The sequence below is a fragment of the Hemitrygon akajei genome, chromosome 4 (genome assembly GCF_048418815.1).
Source record: "Hemitrygon akajei chromosome 4, sHemAka1.3, whole genome shotgun sequence".
Classification (NCBI taxonomy): Eukaryota; Metazoa; Chordata; class Chondrichthyes; order Myliobatiformes; family Dasyatidae; genus Hemitrygon; species Hemitrygon akajei.
This window is the reverse complement of record NC_133127.1, coordinates 78,083,873-78,107,254: the sequence shown is the minus strand read 5'-3', so window position 1 is coordinate 78,107,254 and position 23,382 is coordinate 78,083,873. Positions and strand designations below refer to the sequence as shown.

The window sequence follows — 23,382 nt, the reverse complement described above, 5'->3', positions numbered from 1 at the left end:
GCTGCTTTAAAGCAAATAGGATGAAGAACTGAACAGGTTTTATAAATCTTGGGTGTAACATTTTTATTTATCACTATGCCTGACACCATGTTTGAGTTCTCCAGTGCCGTCCCTGAACGCAGCTGTGATATCATCCAGTATCTTTCTTAATTCACTTTAAGTTGACTCTATTATAGGGAATGTGACATGCAAATGGTGGATGGATCTCCAATCAAGTTGTAGTTATCTCAACCAGTCATGACCCCACAATGCTGCCCCCCCCCCATTCTTACCACATACAAGCCTAATGTGGCCTGTTGCATGAGTTCTTAGTTAGATATCAGCAGGCTTCAGTTCAGTATCTTTGAAGCACCATTCAAACTAATTTTGTGGAGTGACAGAAACAGCTGAACCAGTGTCAAATTCCACTTTAATTAATTTGACGTTCAGTATTCATTTAAGCCATGTTGCTTGTCTGTTGCTAGTTTTCACGTTTTAAATCTCAAGGCTACTCAGTCTATGTCACTCTCATCATTATCAAATTTTTCATCAACGGTATGCAGATTGGTGCTGTTTTTGAGACTGCAAGTTGACTTTTATCTTTTTCTATTCCCTGTGCAGTTCACTTATTCTTGTGTGCCTGACGTACTTTTTGTGTGTGTCCTACTTTGCTGCATTTTCTGCAAGTTTCACCTTTGAACCTGATTGGTCTGGTGTATGTGAGCCCCTGACACAATGGTAATGCAACTTGTTTGTCCAGGCAGGTTTCTGTTTAGCTTTTGTAATTTTGTTCACACTCACTTACATTCCTGACTGCAACTCAATTGCGTCTCTGGCTGCTGATTCCATTGATACAGCAATTTCAACTGCTCTTTTAAATTTAAGTTGTGATTCAGTCAGGAGCCATTTTTGAATTTTCTTGTAAAATTACACAACCTAAATGATCTCTCAGTGCATCTTTAACCCCATTACTGAACTCGCAATATAATAGAGTCATAGAAAGTACTGCAAAGAAACAGGCTTTTCGTCCCATCTGGTCCATGCCAAACCATTTAAACTGCCTACTTCCACTGACCTGCACCAGAACCAGAGCCTTCCATACTCCTACCATCCATGTAATTATCCAAATGTCTCGTAAACATGGAAATCAAGCTCACATGCACCACAAGCAGCTCATTCCACACTCTCACGACCCTCTGAATGAAGAACTTTTCCATCATGGTTCCCTTAAACTTTTCACCTTTTACCCTTAACCCATGATCTCTAATTATAGTCTCATCCAATCTCAGTGGAAAAAACCTGCTCAGACATTTTCTTCAGTTCAACCACATAAGCTTAAATGGACTCCCTTTTGATTCTACTTACTAAACCTAAAACATTCTGCAATCAGCAATGGTTTCGGTTCTAAGTTTTCCTGCAATATGTTCATGATATCAGCAAAGTTCGTTTCGGCTGGTTTGGTTGTTGCAGTTAAACTTCTAAGCAAACTATATGCTTTTTCACCCATTGCACTCAGCAACACTGCCACTTACTTTTCATTGGCTATTTCATTTGCTTCAAAATACTGCTCAATTCATTCAATATACTGTACATGTTACATGTTGTGCATTCAAACACATCTACCTTTCCAAAATAACCAGCCATTTCTGCTTTTTATAACTTGTTATTGTCAGCCAGCATTCACTATTTATGAACCCGTAGCCATACCTGTTGCTTATTAATTTCATCCGTTTTCTGCCTTTTTTTACTCGAACGACTCTCTCCCCTTCCAAAGAAAAGTATGCTATGCTTCAACAAGTGGCTGTCTCAGGTTTGTTTTACACCTTCCTCATCACCACTGTTATGTTTTGTAACTCTAGAAACTAATTGAAAGAAAACACTGAAGCCAAGATACTTGTCCATTTTCTTTGTGAGGTTCCCACATATGTTGTGCTGGGATGACGTATGCCATTCACATATTTTTACAGATAGCGTATAATGAATTATGTAAACAGACAAAGAATGCTTAATCAAACAACATATTTACAATATTTTTCTCAAATATTACTGAAATATTGAATACACTGCAAGTCTCAATTCAAGTTCCTTGTAGATAGTGTTAAACGCACAGGGTATAAAGTGGTAAGTTGCTCACCATAGATTCCCATTCGTTCAGCTGTTACCGTAGCCTCAATATTTATGTGGGTGGTCCAGTAGATCAGGAAGAGCTGCATACATCAGTGAATATAATTGTTAATGGGACACAGACAATAGGACAAAAGCTGAGAAGTAGATGAAAACTCCAAACTTCAAGCAATCTGTTTAACACAGGGGTCACCAACCTTTTTTGCACCGCGGACCGGTTTAATATTGACAATATTCTTGTGGACCAGCCAACAGAGGGTGGGGACCTGTTAATCACGACCAGAATATAAGTGATAAGTCAACTATAAGTCACTTATAAGTGGCTAATACACTCAATTTCGTATCTAAAAGGGTTTATCTAACGAATTTAATATTAAACACACAGCGCATATTTTCCTCGCATGAATATAGTGATGCCAACAAAGATGTTATGTCAAACATACTTTTCAGCCCACTGTCATTTGCAAGCTCAAGGAGCTGATCTTCTTCACGCACTGACATGGATGATTCACTGGGGACATTCGCAAATGGGTCATGGATCCATTCCTTTGCACATCTTGGGTCATTTGCGGTTGGGAAGTAACACTCGAATTCTGTCGACAGCAAAGATAGATGATCGTGCACCAGCTGTGAGAAGGGCGGTGCAGCTTCAGTCTCTCCCAAAATCCCAGCTAATGTTGGGAACATGTCAAATATGCCACTGTCCACTCGTCCCCTTTATCTGCCAACTTGAAAACAGTTAGCATTCTCCCCTGAAGTGACAAATTGAGTTCATTGAGTAGGTTGACGATGTCACACAGATAAGCGAGTTTTGCTATCCACTCCTCGTCACTGAAGTGTTCTGCCAGTGGTGACTTTTTTCCTGAAAGAAATCTCTGTAGCAGCTCTCTTAACTCAAAAACCCTGGCCAGGGCTCTCCCCTGTGATAGCCACCTGACTTCAGTGTGTAAGAGAAGGCCTTTGTGCTCTGCATCCATTTCCTCACAAAGCTGTTCAAACAGACGTGAGTTAAGGGCTTTTGCTTTGATGTAATTGATAACTTCAACAGTGTCACTCAATACGCTGTTAAGATCAGGTGACATTTTTCAACTAGCCAGCATTTCCCTGTGTATGACACAGTGTGTAGACTGGCATTCAGGAGCAACCTTTTTGACTCAGGTAGTGAAACCAGACAGCCGTCCAGTCATAGCTGCACCCCTGTCTGTGCATATTCTGTGCACATGTCCTTGGCAGCAGGCAGAATCAATTCTTCACTAACAGTGAAAGGCTTCTTAGCCTTAGCAATACGGCTAGCCACTAAGTACGATGCTGTCAGAGCAGCAGCATTTGTGGAGGTGGTGGCTCTCAGCACTTGCTTCTGTCCGGCTTGCTCACGTTTTTTCTGCTCAAAAAACTCAATGGGTTTGTCTTTAAGTGCAGGGTGCTTGGACTCAAGGTACCGAAGCAGCTTTGAGGGCTTCATTGCCTCATTAGACAGCTTGTCTCCACATATCACACACAGGGGGCTTGGAGCGTGGGAGTCACCGGTCGCATTAAAGCCATATTTTATGTACGACTGGTCGTATTTTCTGTTGAAGGAAGCTTCTATTTCTTTGCAGCCTCGGCCTCAGCTGTCTCTGTGTTATCATCATCGTTAGGCCCTTTACGTCCCATACCACCTCTTCCAAAGAAACTCTCGTGACGTTTGTTTTTCACTCATCAAGTAGTTGTAGGTTAATGACCGACTGATGACCTCGCGTGCGTTCAAGTTCAACAGTGGGCGTGACAGGGAATGAGGAAAGGCGCAGCTGACTCATATCGTTTCGTATCGCCAAATCATATCATTTCCTCGCAGCCCGGTAGCACATGCTTTGCGGCCCGGTACCAGTCCGTGGCCCAGTGGTTGGCGACCACTGCTTTACACACCAGGCAGTTAAATAGTTTCCAATTCTTGCCATTAGTTATGTTTGCTTCATTTTATCTGGAGAGGAAAAAGGCATTTAGTTTTTATTGCAATATTGTAGTAATAGTTGCTTAGGTGACAATAGAAACAGTAATTTGCATGATGTAGTTTCTATTCATATACAGAGCTACATTGAAAGAGAGAGCTTACTATATCAATGGAAGCCATGCAGATGGTCTTGCCTTTTCTGCTTCTGGAAAAGATGCTTAATTAATCCCACCCCAACCTATACCACATTACCAGATAAGCAAGAGTTTATCATGGGTGCGAATTACAACTCATGCACTTGAATTGACAATCTGCTGCTGCACAGCTTGTCCACAGAGATGGAAACAAATTGTTTGGGTCAAGTGCTTTATTTTTCATTTCGCCTGCAAAATAGAACAAGTATTCTCTCAGCTCCCCGGGTTATTCAATGCCTCCAGAGATTTTGCTTCTTGGGAAACATTTGCCGAAATATGACTTAGTATCAACAGAAAGAGAGCAATTTTAAAATACAACCAACTGATCAGCAATGGTATGACAGTGGGGCAACTGAACCTGGTCAAGGCTGATTTCACTTCAAACTTCATCATTTGACAGCTCTGAACGGCAAACTTGGGTGACCTGAGAAATGGAAGAATGTTAAATGAATAAAGGGCAAGGGTGAAAGGAGTAGTAGGCAAAGTACATTACACGAATTGACTTTTATTTAGTGAAAGTTTTGCTGTAGTTTGCTGGCACCCAAATTGAAAATCGGGTGGGATGAAATCTGTCAACAGTGCAGATTTGAATTGACTTTATTACTCACATCGTTCCATGAGGAGTAAAAACCTTTACGTTATATCTCCATTCAAATGTGCAATGTGCAATTACAGTAATTTATAAGAAATACTATATACAACAGGATAGTCAATATAACATAGAAATACAGTAGTGTCAGCATGAATTAATAAGTCTGATGGCCTGGTGGAAGAAGCTGTCCCAGAGCCTGTTGGTCCTGGCTTTTATGCTGTGGTACCATTTCCCAGATGGTAGCAGCTGGAACAGTTTATGTTTGGGGTGACTCAGGTCCCCAATGATCCTTCGGGCCCTTTTTACATACCTGTCTTTGTAAATCTCCTGAATAGTGGGAAGTTCACATCTACAGATGCGCTGTGTTGTCCGCACCACTCTCTGCAGAGTTCTACAGTTGGGGGAGGTACAGTTCCAAACCAAACAGTGATGCAGCCGGTCAGGATGCTCTCAATCGTGCCCTTATAGAAAGTTCTTAGAATTTGGAGGGCCATACCAAACTCTTCAACTGTCTGAGGTGAAAGAGGCACTGTTGTGCCTTTTTCATCATACAGCCGATATGTACAGACCACATGAGATCCTCGGTGATGTTTATGCCGAGGAACTTAAAGCTGTTCACCCTCTCAACCCCAGATCAATTGATGGCAGTTAGCCTGTCTCCATTCCTCCTGTAGTCCAGATTTGTAATCTGATTAATTTTCCACTGGAAATGAAGTTGATTAACTTGATTCCAAAAGTTTGCTTCCGATATGTGTGTGCTTTTAAACCTTAAGATAACAACCAGGGAAAGGGGCAGTGTTTGTTGGTTTACAAAAATAAAAGCTAACTAAATTTACACTTACAGAAGTAAAATTTATTAAAAATAGCCACAGAAACATGACTTTGATTCTGCTGGGGATTTAATTTGGACCAGAATTGATATCTACCCCAAACTTGCCCATTTATGCCAGAGAAAAGCTATGGGTTTGCTGGGGAGGAGGGAAATTCCCAAATACAGTATAACCACAGGCCCCTGTCTGACAAGGAGAGGGAGGCATTCATCTCTTGGCTTTCATACATATAACTCAGCGTGTAGGGAAGGCATTGAGAGTGGATGGTTTGAAGAAACACATTTATGGGCTGACCACCCCTCCTTCTGCCTTCCTGCTTGTCCTGCTTGTCCTGCTGTGGTAGGTGGTCACTGAGCAACAAGGCCTTTCTTTCACTTATATTCAATTAAGCCAGGGAATTTCCTCACTTTCTGCTACTCTGACAACATCTACAGCGAAATTCCTAATAGGCATTTCTTGAACCTTCCATTAGAATTGATGGCATTTTGATTTTGAAAGAAAATATCAAGTAATGTTCCTTACAGTCTACCTATAATATCACACATTTGATGATTTATACTGACTGGATGTTTTCTTCAGAAAATGCTGTCAATATTCTTTGAAAGTTGCCCAATGTGTTCCTGGAATTTCATTCTATAACATTCATATTTTGTCATAAATGTTTTTCCTATCTATGCAGGAGTCCTGGAGCCATAATCTTTCTAATTTCCAAGGAAAGTTTGATTTTGTAGATATCTAGAGAATTATTGCTTCGCTGCTTTTGGAGTGTGGGCTAAGTCAACCATCCTCACTGTTCATATATCCTTTGGCTGTCTGCACTATTGTTTCCAAAGCTCTGCTATCAATCAGAAGCAGGCGTACCCCTTATGCAAGCCTGCTATCTACTATCAATCAGAAGCAGGCATGTTCACCTTATAACCTTAAGAACCCATTAGCACATCTTTCCAAAAGCTAGCAAATTTGAATTCTTGCCTACATCACTACGTGCAGGGACTCAGATTTTTCAGTGAAGCTGTACTCAAGGGAAACACGAGACAAAGATTTATATCCTGCAAGGTTGGTTCACCAAATGATAAAATAATACTCCTTCTACTTCATATTTTTAGAAGTATTCACCGTATTATCTTATACAAGGGGCACAGTTTATCAGTCTGAATCTGATAAATGTGTAAAATGCAGTAGCATGTTTCAGTTAGTATCAGTTCAGGTCTCACAAAGCTGTTTTGGTCTTGCACAAAATTTGTTAATCTTAAGAAGGCCCTTTGTCATAACTAAGAAGTATTCCTCACTTGATAAGGAATCAGAGACCAGTAGCTTCTATAAAAATGATACTGTAAAAATCCTCTGGAAAAATTATACAGTCCCCCCACCCCATCGTTTAGTTGCAATGAATCAGTAGTTGGACCAGATCAGGACTCAAAAGAGCCAGATGAATGGTAATAACAGTAAAGCTTGCAGGTAGTGAAGAAGTTCCAGTTTGAAAGAGGAAAATATTTCAAAATGAAAATGATATTTATACCACAAAGATTCTTAAATAACTGTCTTTTACTCAGGTCGAGTGGCAAGGAATTTGCACTGAAAATAATTGATAAGGCCAAATGCAGTGGTAAGGTAAGAAAATTTCCTGTTCTCTGTTGTTCTGTAAAACCTGACTAAATTTTGGAATGTGCAATTGATGTTACTCACGATATTTTGATCTGAAAAAAGTTTAGAGTCAGGACCATCAGGTACAACACAATATACAAAGGTGCATGGTTTTTGATCAATGCATGTTTTGGAATTTTGTTTAATCACCTTTGGTTATTGAGGAATTTTGGATATGTCCCACACTAAATTACCTCAGCAGGTCAGGCAGCAACTGTGGAGGGGAATAAACAGTTGATATTGCAGGCCGAGTTCCTCCAGACTTTTGTGTGTATTGCTCTGAACTGATCAAATTCCTCACAAGAAATGAAATGAGTGGAGTGTAATCAGACTACCAGTTAGCTTATTGCAAATGGGAGATCAGTAGACAATGGCGAGCAAGATGTCAAAGAAGAAGGGACAAGCTGGGAAAGGACCATGTGCACACAAGTCAAGTTGACGAAGTTTTCTTAAGACAAGGGCTGAAATGCAGTCATCATTAGATCAAAAAAAACTTAGATTGCGAGAGAGAGCAGAGCTAGTGGGCAAATTATAAGGGAAAATATTACAGTAAAGTAAAGCCAGGCATCAAAGCACTCAGATGAAAAGATCACACAAATATTCTGAATAAATGAGATAGATTAAACATGAGGAAATCTGCAGATGCTGGAAATTCAAACAACACACACAAAATACTGGTGGAACACAGCAGGTCGGGCAGCATCTATAGGGAAAAGCACTGTCGATGTCTCGGTCCTGACGAAGGGTCTCGGCCCGAAACGTCGACAGTGCTTCTCCTTATAGATGCTGCCTGACCAAATGAGATAGATTACTCGGTGTGAGTTGAATTTGGATGCCTTTTATCAAAAAGAAGCTTGGTATATTTTGTTTCTTTATTGCTGTTGCTGAAATTCCATTTGCACTCTTATTTTAGGAGCATTTAATTGAAAACGAGGTTGCAGTGCTGCGGAAGGTTAAACATCCCAATATCATCATGTTAATTGAAGAGATGGATACTCCAACAGAACTCTACTTGGTAATGGAGTTAGTCAAGGTAAACTGAGGAATGGATCTAATTTCATTAAGAGCTTTTATAGCAGATCATGTAAAGGCAAGCTTTCTATTTCATACATGCAATTGGTGAAAGTGGTACACTTCAAACCCTTCCCTAAAGAAGGAGCATCTGTGAAGGCCAGCCCTTACTAGATCAGCAGAGTTAGAGTTCCAAGCAACTGCAGGGTATAAAAAAAACTGGGACAAAAGTCAGTGATGTCTCTTTTCTGCATAAAAAGTTGTTATGAGTCATAGAAAAGTACAGCACAGAACAGGCCCTTTGGCTTGTCTAGTCCATGCGGAACCATTTATATAAGTGCTAGACTGAGGCCAAAGGTTCCCCACCTTAATTCTTTTCTATCTTAAAATACCAGACATTTTATACTAGCTGATAGTAGCACATCAGTGAGAAAGTTCTGGGATGTGTGAATTTTTTTACAGAAGTTTAGGACTAACTTTCTCTTTGCTCCTTGTTTTTCCTTATTCCTGCCAGCATTCCAAAGTTTTACCTCTACTGCTCCAAATGACTCCACTTGAAAGTACATGATATACATCTTTAGTAGTGTTTAATGCTTTTGATATAGAATAATCTAAATGGATTAGGAGCCTTTACCCTCTATATTCATAGTTCATGGTTCAACTTGAATTGTCATTCAACCACACGTGAATACAGCCGAATGAAACAGCGTTGCTATGGGGCCAAGGTGCAAACACAATACCAACAGTCACACACAGCACAAAGCACATATAAGGTAACAAACACACATAAGATATCAGTAAAATACAGTCGCACAAAAAAATATTCCAAGGCCCTGAGTCCATGAATGTTGCAGAAATCTGCAGTTGAATACAATGTGGCTTGTCTTTTGCCAAGTGAACAGTGGGGAGTGGGCGAGGCAGCACTAACTCCACCGCCTCTGGTGGAAAGCAGCAACTCTTGACTCCTCTCCTGGACAGCTGTAAACAGGCGACACAGCGACTTAAAGCCTATGACTGAGGCCACATGGCTCTGCCCCTGTTGTCCATCAATAAATCAGTGAATCGGATTTGCACTCACGGTTGTTCTTGTGCACCTCCTTCGCAACCCAACACCTCTCTGAAGTAGGCAGCAGCACAACCCGCACCAAGTCCAGTTCCTTCAGTTTCTCTGCCAATAAGCAACTCACTGATGGGATACACCTGCAGTACTTTAAGTCCTTAATGTCCAGGAGAGTCTTGCAATTGTAAAAAAATACATTTTAAAAGGACAATAACACCTTTGGTGGACCCTGTAGAAACCGCTGCAATTGAATGCACAGTCATCTTATCAGAACTTTTGTTATTTCAAACCTGTGCAAGGAATTTCAGGCCAGCATAAAGTCACCACTGGGTATATCTAAATAATACGCACATGCTTTTTGGTCAGGAATAGCTTTAACATCTTTTGGGTACAAGTTGTAGTGCAATTAAATTGCCTTCCCTCTCCAGCCTGATTTCTGCTCCTCAATAGCCACCTTTCTTTACAATCTGCAAAATCTTAAAGGAGACAAAGCACTCAATGCAATTATTTTCATAATTTAATTTGCAGTAATAAAATATCCTGCAACACAGCTTTAACTACTCGTTTCCATTTTATCCAGTTAAACTGAATGTGCACAATATTCAAAACTTTTCTTTTGAGACAATTCTCCATTTGTATGTGAGGATTAAGTGAAACCATCACATGTTTTGTCCAAGAGAATTATAGAAAATCCAGAATTCCCTTTTCACTGTTTTCTATAATTATGAGAGTCTGGTTCTGACTCAGAGTTCCAATGTTTTAACACAGTGAAGAAAATCAGGCATGGATATCCTTTCAAAATATCTTCCTCAAATATAGAAAGAGTTAAAAAATTCCTCTTTTTTAACCCAACCCCATGTTCTTTGCTATGGTGCATGTATTAATGAGGAAAAGCATTGAGGAGTTACCTTGTGAGAATTAAATATATCTTGTTTCCATCTCTCTTCCCCCACCCCCTCAGTTTTGAAATTTGAAGCAGCAAAATCTACTTGTTAAATTATAAAAAGTTTTTTTTAATAGCATTACCCATGCTGAAAGCTGTTCTGAACTTCAAGGCTGGTTCTTGGGGGTTAAGGTGAAATGTAATTGTGTCCATCAATCAAAAGTCATCAGTAACAATATAAATACATCAAACAATTAAACAGCACCTGAGGAAATATCACCTAGTAACCATGTCTATCTTAACTGATAAAAATTGCATCAATCTCATTAAAGGAGTCTATTAAGAAAAATTATAAATATGGCAGTAGTATACATCCTGGTAGTTTAAGTCTATTACCCTCAGGATCCAATACTTAGGTTCAATTATATGCTCATATTTTCACTGTTAAACTCAATTTCTATTATAAAATGCCCAGAGCTAAATGGAGAGATATGATTCTGGTGATACATTGTAATGAAAATGAACAACAACCTTTTCAATAAAATAATCATTTTCTAATCACTTTACTATTGATGAACAAACTATGTCTTGTGTAATTCATTGGCCATTAAGAAAAATATATTTGAAATGTAATTTTAATGGGTGTATTGAATAGGAAGTGTAGAGTCAAGGTATAACTATTGAGATGTATTGAAAAAAACACCAGTTCCAGATTTCCCAATGCCGCACTCTATTGTTTCTCCCCTATAATACAAAAATAAGTGTACAAATTGGAAAATATTGGTTGAATCTAAGTTCAAATAATTTTTACTGTATTGTATAGGTTAGATTTCTGATTTGAATTTAGGTTAATACCACCATTGCTGAAATCTAATCTCCCTAGATTCATCTGTGATCTATACTGGACCCTGATTCTTACTTATATTGAAGGGCTGTGACAGCTTAAAATGTTTGGAAGCTTAAAACTGGGACTAATGAGTATTTTTGGTTGTTATTTCCACAAATATTCAACATATTGAGTGTTATTATTTTAGCATTCAAAGGGATGCATTCACTTAATGCATCTGGTGCTGGCCCCATCTTGGTTCAAGGGGAATCAGGGGAAGGACTTGGAGGATAAGACTAGCTATGGAATAGAATGCAAAACTGGCAGGCTCCATCTTTCATTGTTATATATCCTGACTGACATTAATTTCCATTGACCTCAATCAGGATGTCTCTGTACCTGCCTATATCCAGTTTTACCTTTTTTTACTTAGGAGCAGCAGTCCCACTCTCAACTAGAAATACTGTAGAATATAAAACAGTACAGGTCCTTCAACCCACAATGTTGTGGTGGCCTTTTAACCTACTATAAGATCAATCAAACCCTTCCCTCCCACATAACTCTTCAATTTTTTTCATCCTATCTAAGAGTCTCTTCAATTTCCCTAACATATTAGCCTCTGCCAGCATGTCCCATGCACCTGTCGCTCTCTCTGTAAAAAATCTACCTCTAACATCTCCCGTGTACTTTTTTTTCAAACACCTTAAAGTTCTGCCCCTCTTATTAACAATTTTGCCCTGGGGAAATGCCTCCAGCTTGCACTCTCATCTCGTCATCTGCTTTTTATTAACCCATTTCCATGTTCACCTTTCAACCTCCTTTACTCCAAAGAAAAGAGCTCTAGCTCACTCAACCTATCGTCATAAGACATGCTCTCTAAGCCAGACAGCATCTTATCAATGTCCTGTTGTAACCTACAACAACCTTCTACACTGTCCACAACACCAGTAATCTTCGTGTCATCTGTGAACTTACTACCTCTCCCTTCCACTTCCTCATCCAAGTCATTTATAAAAATCACGAAGAGCAGGTGTCCCAGAACAGATCCCCCGTGGAGCACCACTTATCTCCAACCAAGTGGAATACTCAACATTCACTACCACCCTCTGCCTTCTATGAGCAACCAATTCTAAACCTATACAGCCAAATTTCCCTGGATCCCATGCCTCCTGACTTTCTGAATGAGCCTAGCATGTGAAACCTTCTCAAACACCTCCCTAAAATCCATATACACCACATTCACTGCTCTATCTTCATCAAATGATTGTGTCTCTTCCTTAAAAATTCAATCAGGCTTGTGAGGCACAACCTCTCCCTCACAAGGTCATGTTGACCATCTCTAATCATGCTATGCTTTCCCAAACACTCGTATATCATGTGCTTAAGAATCCACTCCAATAGTTTAGTGCAGAGACAAGACCAAGTCCTCTTGCACTAAAACTTCATTACCACTTCCTGTGCACTATTCCCAGTCCCAATGGGAAATTATTGTAAGAGTAAAGAAGTAAAATTGCAGAGGACTTGGTATGATCTTCCAAATATCTATTTGTGCCTGAGGACTGGATCACTGCAAATGTTAGACTCTTGTTCGTACAAGGGTTTAAGTAATAACCCCGAAAATAGCAGCCACTCACTTTTACCCAATCGAGTAGAGTGGTCTGGAAACAGTAATCAGGAACAAAATGAGCAGATGCTTGGACAAGTGAGAATTGATTCGGGAAAGTCAGCACAGAATTGTTAAATGCAAATACGACCCAACTAACTCGGAGATTTTCGTGAAATTGTTCAGATGGTCAGTGAGAGTGATTAGGTGTTTATGAGTTTCGAATTGCAGTGACATGTAATAATTTTGTCATCAAACTTAAGGGCCATAACTAAAAGGTGGTGTAGCAGCATAGATAAAACATTGGCTAAATGGCAGAAAAGAGAGTAATAGTAAAAGGTTGCATTTTGCAGTAGAGAGTAATGTAGAAATTGATTCTAGAGAGATAGATGCTAAGACCTCTACCATTCTTAACATACATCAAAATTTGTTTTCAAATGGATAATAATAGGCTTCAAGGAGATGTAGACAGGTTGATGAAATGAATGGATAAGTGGCAGATTAAGCTTAAGGCTAAGAAATGCAAACTATTATATTTTGATGTGAAGGGGCAATCCAGAGGGCATATTTTAAAGAAAGTACTAAAGCAAAGGGATTGGCAGGTTATCTTCATAGCATTTGGAGGAATGTGGGGAGATGTTGGGGAGTGGGGTTAATCAGATTGCAATTACATACAGTCTCAATGGACTTACTCGGCTAGGCCAAATAGCCTCCTTCCTTGCTGTAATCATTCTGTGATTCTTACAGAAGTGAACTGCAAGGGCTTCATATTTGTGCTCCTAAAAGGATCATGTTGTGCCACATGGCTCTTGTCAGCTTGTTTTTATCATCTTTTTTTTAACTTTCTTGACAGGGTGGAGACCTGTTTGATGCAATCACATCATCAACTAAGTACACAGAGCGAGATGCCAGTGCGATGATGTACAACCTGGCTTCTGCTCTCAAATATCTCCACAGTCTCAACATTGTACACAGAGACATCAAGCCAGAAAACTTGCTGGTATGTTTGCTAAATACATATATGCTAGATGATTTTTATTTCTGTAATTAATGTATGATTTAGGAATACAAAGTATCAGTGCTCTTTTTATCTATAATTAAAGCAGTGTATGAGATATGCCACGTTAATAAAATCTGAGTGGAGTGAATCTGATATTAGCTGCAATAATGGGTGAGCGTAGGCTTTGTAGAAAACAGATAATGTCAATGTGACATTGTGAAATAAGCTTTTAATGCAAAAATCTTCTATTTTATTAGTTTTTCAAGGCATCTTCAATTCTAGAATAGTCCCAGATTTCACTGGATATAATAACTAAAATATTGTACTGACATATATTTAGCAACTTATAATCTTTTTATGAAAAGGTAAGTGAGCAAGATCAAAATCGGTTTTCTGAACAGCACTATCAAATTGGTGTTTCAGCACAGCAGATACAAACACTGAAGATGATTTAAATATTTATTGCACAAATGCAAGTGGTCAGCAGAATCCTGTCTCCCCTGAACCACATTAAACACCAAGCTAATAGCCTGATGACTGCGCAGGATTGAGAAGGAACATGATGCTGGGCAATGGAGATGGATACAACTACCATTCTTCTCCTTCCTTTCCCACAAAAATATAAGTTGAAAATTGTTTAAGTAATTCTTTTAAAGTCGACTGGTGAGGCTGCTCAATGTGGTGCAAAGGGGTAGATCATGTGTCAAATCTATTTATACTTTAGGATTCTGGGTCCTGTGCATTTTATTGCAGATTTCAAGCGAGCCCTTGCCTAAAGGTCTTCTAGCTGGAGTTATAAGGCCCAACTTATCCACAAACTCTGAGTCTTTCAGACTGCACTGATTCAATCATTGTTTGTCTTTCATATGACAATGAAGTAATTTGGGACCTGAAATAAATTATGTAAATTCACTTTTACTTCCTTAACTGTTCCTTTGTGTATTATTCTACATGTGTTAATTTTAAAATCAATCTGCCTCATCTCCATCCATCTACATAATTGACTATCTTCAAGGAGATTTGGACCAGTCATAGTTGTGCTCAGTACTTGCCCCCAGAGCTTTGTTTCATCAGAAAATTTGATAATATCATTACAAATGCTTTGCTCCTTATTACTCACAATTACTACAAGCAGTAATGGATGCACATTGAAGCACATACAACTTCACTAATCATTTCTCTTCAGGCAGTAAGTGTTGTAGTCTGCCAAATACTCAACCCCCATTCTAACTATTGTAAGTCATGTACCAACATTATACTTCCTTAAAGAACTTGATCAAATGTCTCTGAAAAACCAAGTACCTTATTTCCCTGGATTATCCTTGTCCATTAGTTTACATTTCCTGGCAGTGCAATAAAGCAGGTTTTTTAAAATATGTATTTATTTCTAAAACTTTGCCACTTTATCAGATAGGCTCTATTAGACATGGTTTCTTTAAATATTCAATCATGATATCCATTATAACCTATTCAAACATTTTCCCTTTAATGGTAACCAGTTAATAACTATCAACTTAATTCTTTCCTCTTTTTATACTGTATTAATCATTTGTCATCTTCCAGCACATAAGAATAATAAAGGCATCTATTTCCCCTCTTGAATGATTCCAGAACTTGTCCTACCCTAAACTACTTTTTTGGAGATTTAGTTTAGTTTCTGTGCAACACTTTCTCTGCCAGTTTCCTTTTGTGCTGCGAGTTATTTTATCTATTTGCTGTGACCAGAATGATGCAATTTTCTGACATTTGCAATTTAGCCCAAAGATTTGTATACTTCCCTGAATTATTTACACTTTTTGTAGAGAGTCACAGTTCACCTATTCTTTGTTTCTTTGAATCTCTGAACAGATTTCTTCTGTATCAGAATGAGGTTTATTATCATTGACATAGTGTATGTTGTGAAATCTGTTGTTTTGCGGCAGTTTACAATGCAATACGTCAAAAGATACTAAGTTACAATGAGAAACATAGAAATACATTAAGTAATCCTAAAGAGAGTTAAAAAGTGAGTAGTGTTCATAGGTTCATGGTCCATTCAGAAATCTGATGGCGGAGGGGAAGAAGCTGTTTCTAAAACGTTATTTCTAGTCTCTCAATGAAACCAAAATGGATTCCCTTGTCACTAACAAATTGCAATTTGTATGAGCTAGGAGAGCAAATTTATTCCGTCACACTCACCTCAATAATAAGCAAATGCTTTGAGAAGGTGGTCAAGGACTACATCTGCAGCTTGCTACCACCCACACTGAACCCCCTACAATTCGCCTACCAACACAACCGATCGACAGACAACACAATAACCACTGCTCTACATACTGTCCTTACGCATCTGGGGAAGAAGGATGCTTATGTGAGAATGCTGTTCTTGGACTACAGTTCAGCATTCAACATCATAGTTCCATCAGGCTTGACAAGAAGCTCAGAGACCTCGGCTTTGGCCCTGCCTTTTGCAGCTGGACCCTGGACTTCCTGTCAGATCACCATGGGCTCCCTCATCTCCAGCCCTCTGACTGTCAATACAGGAGCCCTTCAGAGCTGTGTACTAAGTCCCATCCTTTACTTCCTGTATACCCATGACTGTGTCACCACCCACAGCTCTAATCTGTTAATTAAATTTGCCGACAACATTATATTGATTGGCCTTATCTAAAACAACAACGAGGTGGCCTACAGGGAAGAAGTCATCTCTCTGACACAGTGGTGTCAAGAAAACAACCTCTCCCTCAATGTCGCAAAAACAAAGGAGCTGGTTGTGGATTACAGGAGGAATGGAGACGGGCTAGTCACCATTAACATCAATGGATCTGGGGTTGAGAGGGTAAACAGCTTCAAGTTCCTTGGCATCCATATCACCGAGGACCTCACGTGGTCTGTACACAGCAGCTGTGTGGTGAAAAAGGCACAACAGCACCTCTTTCACCTCAGACGGTTGAGGAAGTTTGTTATGGGCCCCTAAATCCTAAAAACTTTCTACAGGGGCACAATTGAGAGCATCCTGACTGACTGCATCACTGCCTGGATTGGGAGCTGTACTTCCCTTAATCGCACGATCCGACAGAAAGTGGCATGGACAGCCCAGCGCATCTGTAGTTGTGAACTTCCCATGATTCAGGACATTTACAAAGACAGGTGTGTAAAAAGGGCCTGTAAGATCATTGGGGACCCGAGTCACCCCAACCACAATCCATTCCAGCTGCTACCATCCGGGAAACGGTACCGCAACATAGAAGCCAGGACCAACGGGCTCCGGGACAGCTTCTTCCACCAGGCCATCAGACTGATTAATTGACGCTGATTTGAGTGTATTCTACATTACATTGACTGTTCTATTTATTATAAATTACTATGATTGCACATTGCACATTTAGAAGGAGATTAAGATTTTTACTCCTCATGTATGTGAAGGATGTAAGAAATAAAGTCAATTCAATTCAATTTGTAGGATCTAGGTAAGCACAATTTGGCAGACATACTTCCTACATTACAGCAGAAACGACACCTAGTGGCCACTTTATTAGGTACCTTCTGTACTTAGTAGAGTGGCCCCTGAGTGTATGTTCATGGTCTTCAGCTCCTGTAGCCAATCTGCTTCAAGGTTCAACACTTTGTATATTTAGAGATGTTCTTCTGCGTACCACTGTTGTAACGCATATGGTCATTTGAGTTACTGTTGCCTTCCTGTCGGCTTGAGCCCATCTGGCCATCCTCTTTTGACCTCTCTCATCTTGCCCATGGAACTGCTTACTGAATTTTTCTTTTGTAATTTTCGCACCATTCTCTGTAAATTCTAGAGACCTATGTGCATGAAAATCCCAGGAGATCATCAGTTTCAGAGGTACTCAAACCACTCTGTCAGGCACTAACAATCATTCCACAGTCAAAGTCAGTTAGATCATATTTCTTCCTCATTCTGATGTTTGGTCTGAACAGATGTATCTCTTGACCATGTCTGCATGCTTTTATGCACTGAGTTGCTGCCACATGATTGGCTGATTAGATATTTGCATTAACGAGCAGGTGTACAAGTGTACCTGAAGTGGCCTCTGAGTGTTTACTTTGGGACGACATGAAGCCAAGAAAGATGCTGTAAATGCCTTTCTAATTTCAGTGAAGCAATGGATTTTGGCAGCGTCTTTTAGTTGAATGGCACTGACATTTCTTGTTTCATATCATATTCTTAAGTATATTCTATTTACCATTCTCCTTCTGTTTTAAAATGTAGGTCACAATTAATATTGTCAAAGGCACTGCTCATGTTTCCAGAGGCATGCTTGGATTTCATGTAATGAAGCAATGTTAGTTTTAAGTAAAGTGTGCTTTTCCTAATAGGCACAATTCAAGTAAAGCCGTATCTGCTTTTGGAACCAATTACCATTTCACAGCCTTGATGTAATTAATGCTGGCTATTACCAGGCCTTGAATCACAAGTAGCAGTCAATTTTAGGACAAATATCATTGTATGACTTGAAGTTTGTTCTGCACTGAATTTGTGCTACATTGAACCTTCTTTTCGATACAGAAAGAAGTGTAGTTGGGTTGGGAGTAGGCTGGTTTGTTTTCAGTGAAAATAGATGAAATTAGAGATGGAGGTTTCCAAAATATCAGCACTAGGACCAGAATCCCAAACAGTTCCAGCTGCAGAATAAACTAATGTCTGCACTGATAATGGGAGCCATTGATTTTCACTTAGTCACAGTACTATAATTATTTACAAGGCAGCTGCAGAAATGTAAAATCACACTAGAAAATAATCACCTTTCCTTTGGCAGGAGCTATGCTTTCAGATGCCTGATTTTGATTCTGATTCGTTTGACAGTGTCCAACTTGTGTCCTATGAGAGTCCTGCTGATGTGGCCAATTCAGTCCTTCCTTTATAATGGAGATAGCAACTACCTCCATTATTGCTGCCAGTGACATCAAAACTCAGCATTCATTTATCAGTTCTGAATCAGCTATAAGCTGCTTATCCCAGTTAAAGCAATGTATGCCATTCTCTGTATGGAACAGTTCTAGGTTGTTATCATTCTCCGTTAGGATAAATATAGGAATTGAGGGAATTGCTTCCAAATCATGACTCCAAAAGATTGCAATGTGCCTCTTGCTGTAGCTTCAGTCCTTGTGATAAAGTTACGGAATAAATGTTCATACCATTGCAATGTCTTTTCACTCAACTTAACGGGGTCTGCCTCAGAAAAGAAGGTACTGAAAATGCGTTGCTGTTCCATCTGTGGAGTGTAGCTTTATCTCAGCTTCTTCTTTCAGTATTTCAGCAACAAAACAATGCCTTTTCCTGTAACACCGAGAGACATGGAGTATCATCAGGTCAAGTTAATATAAGGCTTTGATAAAGGATCTTGCATGTCAAACCTGTTCAAGTTCTCTGTTAGAGTTTGTGACTAAAAGAACTCAGGGACATTCTTTATGCAGATTTGGATCTGTTAGTAGAGCAGTGCACAGAATGTTCTGAAAGGTTTTAGAGAAGATTTGAGAACAATTATTGTAGGGAATTGAAAACTGATATTTCAAAGGTGGTTATGCAACAAATTCGATATCACAATCTCAAGGATCATTGCTGTGACCTTCATCATTCGAGATGGCGATCAGTGTTGCAGATGGATAAAACTAGAGTCTGTCAGAAATTATCCATGTCCAAGTCATCATTTTTGGAGTGGGGGGAGGTGTGGAATAGAGTGCGGATTAGCTGTTGCATAGATTAGAAATAGATGGTTGTAAAGATGAGACCAGTGGCAAGACAAAATTGAATGGGGACAAGATACAACAAACAAGAGAACTTTAGAAATCAATGCATTTTGAGATTTTTATCTGTGGCTTGAAAATTATATAGAATAAACAGAAAATATAATTTCAAGTGAATTGTCTAGAATTTCAAAACTGTGCTTCTTGAGTATAATTACTACGTGGAGACATTGAAGGGGTAAAGTCAACAGAATATGCTAAAGAGGTATGTATGTATAAAGTAGGAATGTTTTAATTAATTGAGTACACAGAAGAACAAAATTTTACGGGTAATATAATTGTCATAGACATTACACAGGATAAATAGCTTCCACATTCAAATTGATAGTTTTGAAAGGATTTTAGTGAGCTAATCTTAAACATAGAAAACTCAGAAAGGAGAGATTAAGCTTTTTAGAGAGGAACAATTGAGCTTCTGGCTATCTTTATCTTTGAGTGATACAATCTGCTCACATTTTAATACTGGCTGTGTCAAGGTTGAAAGATTTATCTCCAAATCAGAGCCAGTAAGCAATACTAATTTAATAAATCAATTAACCCCGTATTAAGAGCAAATATTGCAAAACTTATTACTATATTAAAGAAACATTATTGATTATATTGTCCTTGCAAATTACCACACCATCTTCAACCTTCCCTCATTCTCCAAAGTAACACACACAAAGAGCTGGAGGAACTCAGCGGGTCATACAGCATAAATGGAGAGGATTTAACCAGCCGGCATTTCAGTTGGATGGGTGGGGAGGGAGAATGGAGTGAGCAGCTGGTAGGTGGAAAAGGTAAAGGGGTGAGGAAGAAGGAATCTGAGAGGAGAGGAGAGTGGGTCATGGAAGAAAAGCAAAGAAGAGGGAAACCAAAGGGAGGTGATAGGCAGGTGAGGAGGGGAGAAGTGGCGACAGGTGAGTCAGAATGGGTAATGGAAAAAGAGAGAAGGAGAATAGGGAGAAATTAGCAGAAGCTAGAGAAATTGATGTTCATGCTGTCAGGTTGAAGGCTACCTGGACGGAATATGATGCTCCTCCAACCTGAGAGTAGCCTCATTGGAGGTCAAGGGTTGACACGTCACAATAGGAATACAAAGTAGAATTAAAATGGGTGACAACCAGGAAGTCCTCTCTACTGCGTCAGATCGCACCGATGTAGAGGAGGCTATAGAGCAAGCACCGGATACAGTAGACAGCCATGACAGACTCACAGATGAAGTGTCAGCTCACCTTGAGGAACTTTTTGTGGTGAAGAAGGAGGTGAAGAGGCAAGTGCAAGTGCCATATTCAGGGGTAATTGCCAGGAGGGAGATCAGTGGCGAGGGATGATTGGACAAGGGAGTCACGGAGAGGGCGATCCCTGCAGAAAGCAGATAGCGGGAGAGAGAGAAAGATGTGCTTATTGGTAGGATCCCATTCAAGGTGGCAGACATTATAGAGAATAATCTGCTGAATGTGGAGGTTCATGAAGTGGTAGATAAGGAAAAGGGGAACTATGTCTCTGTTATCGCATGAGGAAGATGGGGTGAGTGAGGATGGGAGATGGAGGAGGTACCTGTGAGGGCAGCATCAATGGTAAAGGAGGGAAATCCCATTCTTTGAAGATGGATGACATCTCAGATGTTTTGGAATGAAAACAAGATAGCTGTGAGAGTCAATAGGTTTATTGAAGATATCAGTAGACAGTATATCTCCAGGGAAGGAGACAGAGAGTTCAAGAAAAGGGGAAAGGGTATCAGAGATGGACCAGGGGGATTTGAGGGCAGGGTGAAAGTTGAAGGCAAAGTTAATAAAATTGACAAGTTCAGCATTGGTGCAGGAAACGGCATCATATAATCATCGATGTAGCGCAGAAAGAGTTGGGGAACATTACTAGTGAAGGCTCAGTCTCCAGAATTCTTTAATGTCATAGCCTCCCTAAGTTATATACCATCTTCCCAAACCACCTGATTTGATTTTCACCATGCTCACCCTCATTCAGCACATTATCAAACCAGCTCTGATCAATGTTAGTAATTTGGTTATGATAAAAATTATAAAACCCTTAATGTCCTTTTGACATAGTTATTGACACCATTTTCTTCTTCATGCAGTTGAGTGGCACTGAATTCACCTGGTTTTTTACATAACTATTCAGTAACACCCAGAAAAATCATCTGCAATACCTCCCTTCTCATGCCCATGTTATTATCTCCAGGGTAACCAAAAGATATATCAACTTATTCATCTATATGTCACATTTTGGCAACATGAATCCAAAACACGCTATATAAATAATATTATTTTTCATAAGATCACAAAATAGGAGTTGCTGTTTTATTAATTAACGTGTTTCCATTTCAAAATAAAAACAGATCTTTTGCTTTAACTTTCAAGTCAAGTCACTTTTTATTGTAATTTCGACCATAACTGCTGGTACAGTACACAGTAAAAACGAGACAACTTTTTTCAGGACCATGGTGTTACATGAAACAGTACAAAAACGACACTGAACTACGTAAAAACAACACAAAAAAAAACTACCCAGGACTGCATAAAGTGAACAAAACAGTGCAGGCATTACAATAAATAATAAACAAGACAATAGGCACAGTAGAGGGCAATAAGTTGGTGTCAGTCCAGGCTCTGGGTATTGAGGAGTCTGATGGCTTGGGGGAAGAAACTGTTACAAGAAACTTTCAACGCTTCTTGCCAGGGGCTGGCATTTTTACAAGTAACAGGGTGGGAAAGGGTATAGTCTAGGTAAATGTGAGAATCAGTAGTTTTTCCTGTGTCTTCTAATTTAACTTTATAAGAAGTGATAGTATTCAAGCCCTGCCACAACTGTCAAGGTGTTTCAGGTTTGATCCAGAATTGCCACTTTGCCCGTAAAATGGCTTTCTAGAGATCGTACCTGGACCTCTTGTAACCTTTTTGGTCACCAGACTTGAATGCCTCTGATTTGGCTCTCAGCAGATTTCAGATCTCTTGGTTCATCCAGGGCTTCTGATTGGGTAATACTCTGAATGATTTTGTGAGGCCACACTCACCTACAGCAGTTTTAATAAAGTCCATTATAACCACGGTGTATTCATTCAGGTCCCTAGATGAGTCTTTGAACCTGGCCCAGTCCACTGACTCAAAGCACTCCCGTAGCCATTCCTTTGCCTCCAATGACCACCTCTTTGTTGTCCTTATCTCTTCCGATATGCAGGTAGAAAGACAGCCAAGTGATCAGATTTACTGAAGTGCCGTCTGGACATGGAATGTTAGGCATTCCTTATCTTACAGTCAATGTTTCAGGTTGAGACCCTTCAGCAGGACACCGTTCTTATTCCACAGATTTCCCCATAAAGCCTCACTGGACAAGCTCTCCAGTCTGTCCTGACTGAGCAGTGACATGACATTTTCCCTGACAAGTAATGCCACCCTTTCCCCTTTAATTCTTCCCATTCTATCACATCTAAAACAACAGAACCCCGGAATACTGAGCTGCCAGTCCTGCCCCTCCTGCATCCAAGTCTCACTAATGGCTACAATGTCATAATTCCATGTGTTCATCCATGCCCTCAGCTCATCTACCTTTCCTACAATAAATACTTCATGTATTGAAATATGCGCAACTCAGAACATTAAACCTATCTTGCTCAATGTTTTGATTCCTGACCTTGTCTGAGGTCTTAACAACATCTGTCTCCACAACCACTCTACTGTCTGTTCTGACACTCTGGTTCCCATCCCAGTAGAGCTCTAGTTTAACCTCACCTCCCACCCCCCCCCCCAACCCCCATGCAGTACTAGCAAACCTTCCCACTGGGATATTAGTTCCCCTCCAGTTTTGGTGCAAACCATCTCTTCTGTAGAGGTCGCACCTTCCCTGGAAGAGAGCCCGATGATCCAAAAGTCTGAAATTTAAAAAAAATGAACTTCAGGATGTTTGTGAGTGATGATAAACCTGATTCTGATATGGGTCTCTATTGTGGACT

General features: G+C 39.7%; 1 protein-coding gene across 4 annotated transcripts in view; it reads left to right on the top strand.

The window, feature by feature from the left end:
- The window catches only part of dclk2a (doublecortin-like kinase 2a), a 343,959-nt gene that overhangs the window by 284,754 nt on the left and 35,823 nt on the right, over window positions 1-23,382 (top strand). For all 4 annotated transcript variants that reach the window (XM_073042911.1, XM_073042910.1, XM_073042912.1 and 1 more), the window contains 3 exons: window positions 7,203-7,260; window positions 8,207-8,326; window positions 13,530-13,676. In XM_073042911.1, the coding sequence (XP_072899012.1) occupies window positions 7,203-7,260; window positions 8,207-8,326; window positions 13,530-13,676 (325 nt within the window). The remainder of the gene's footprint in view (window positions 1-7,202; window positions 7,261-8,206; window positions 8,327-13,529; window positions 13,677-23,382) is intronic.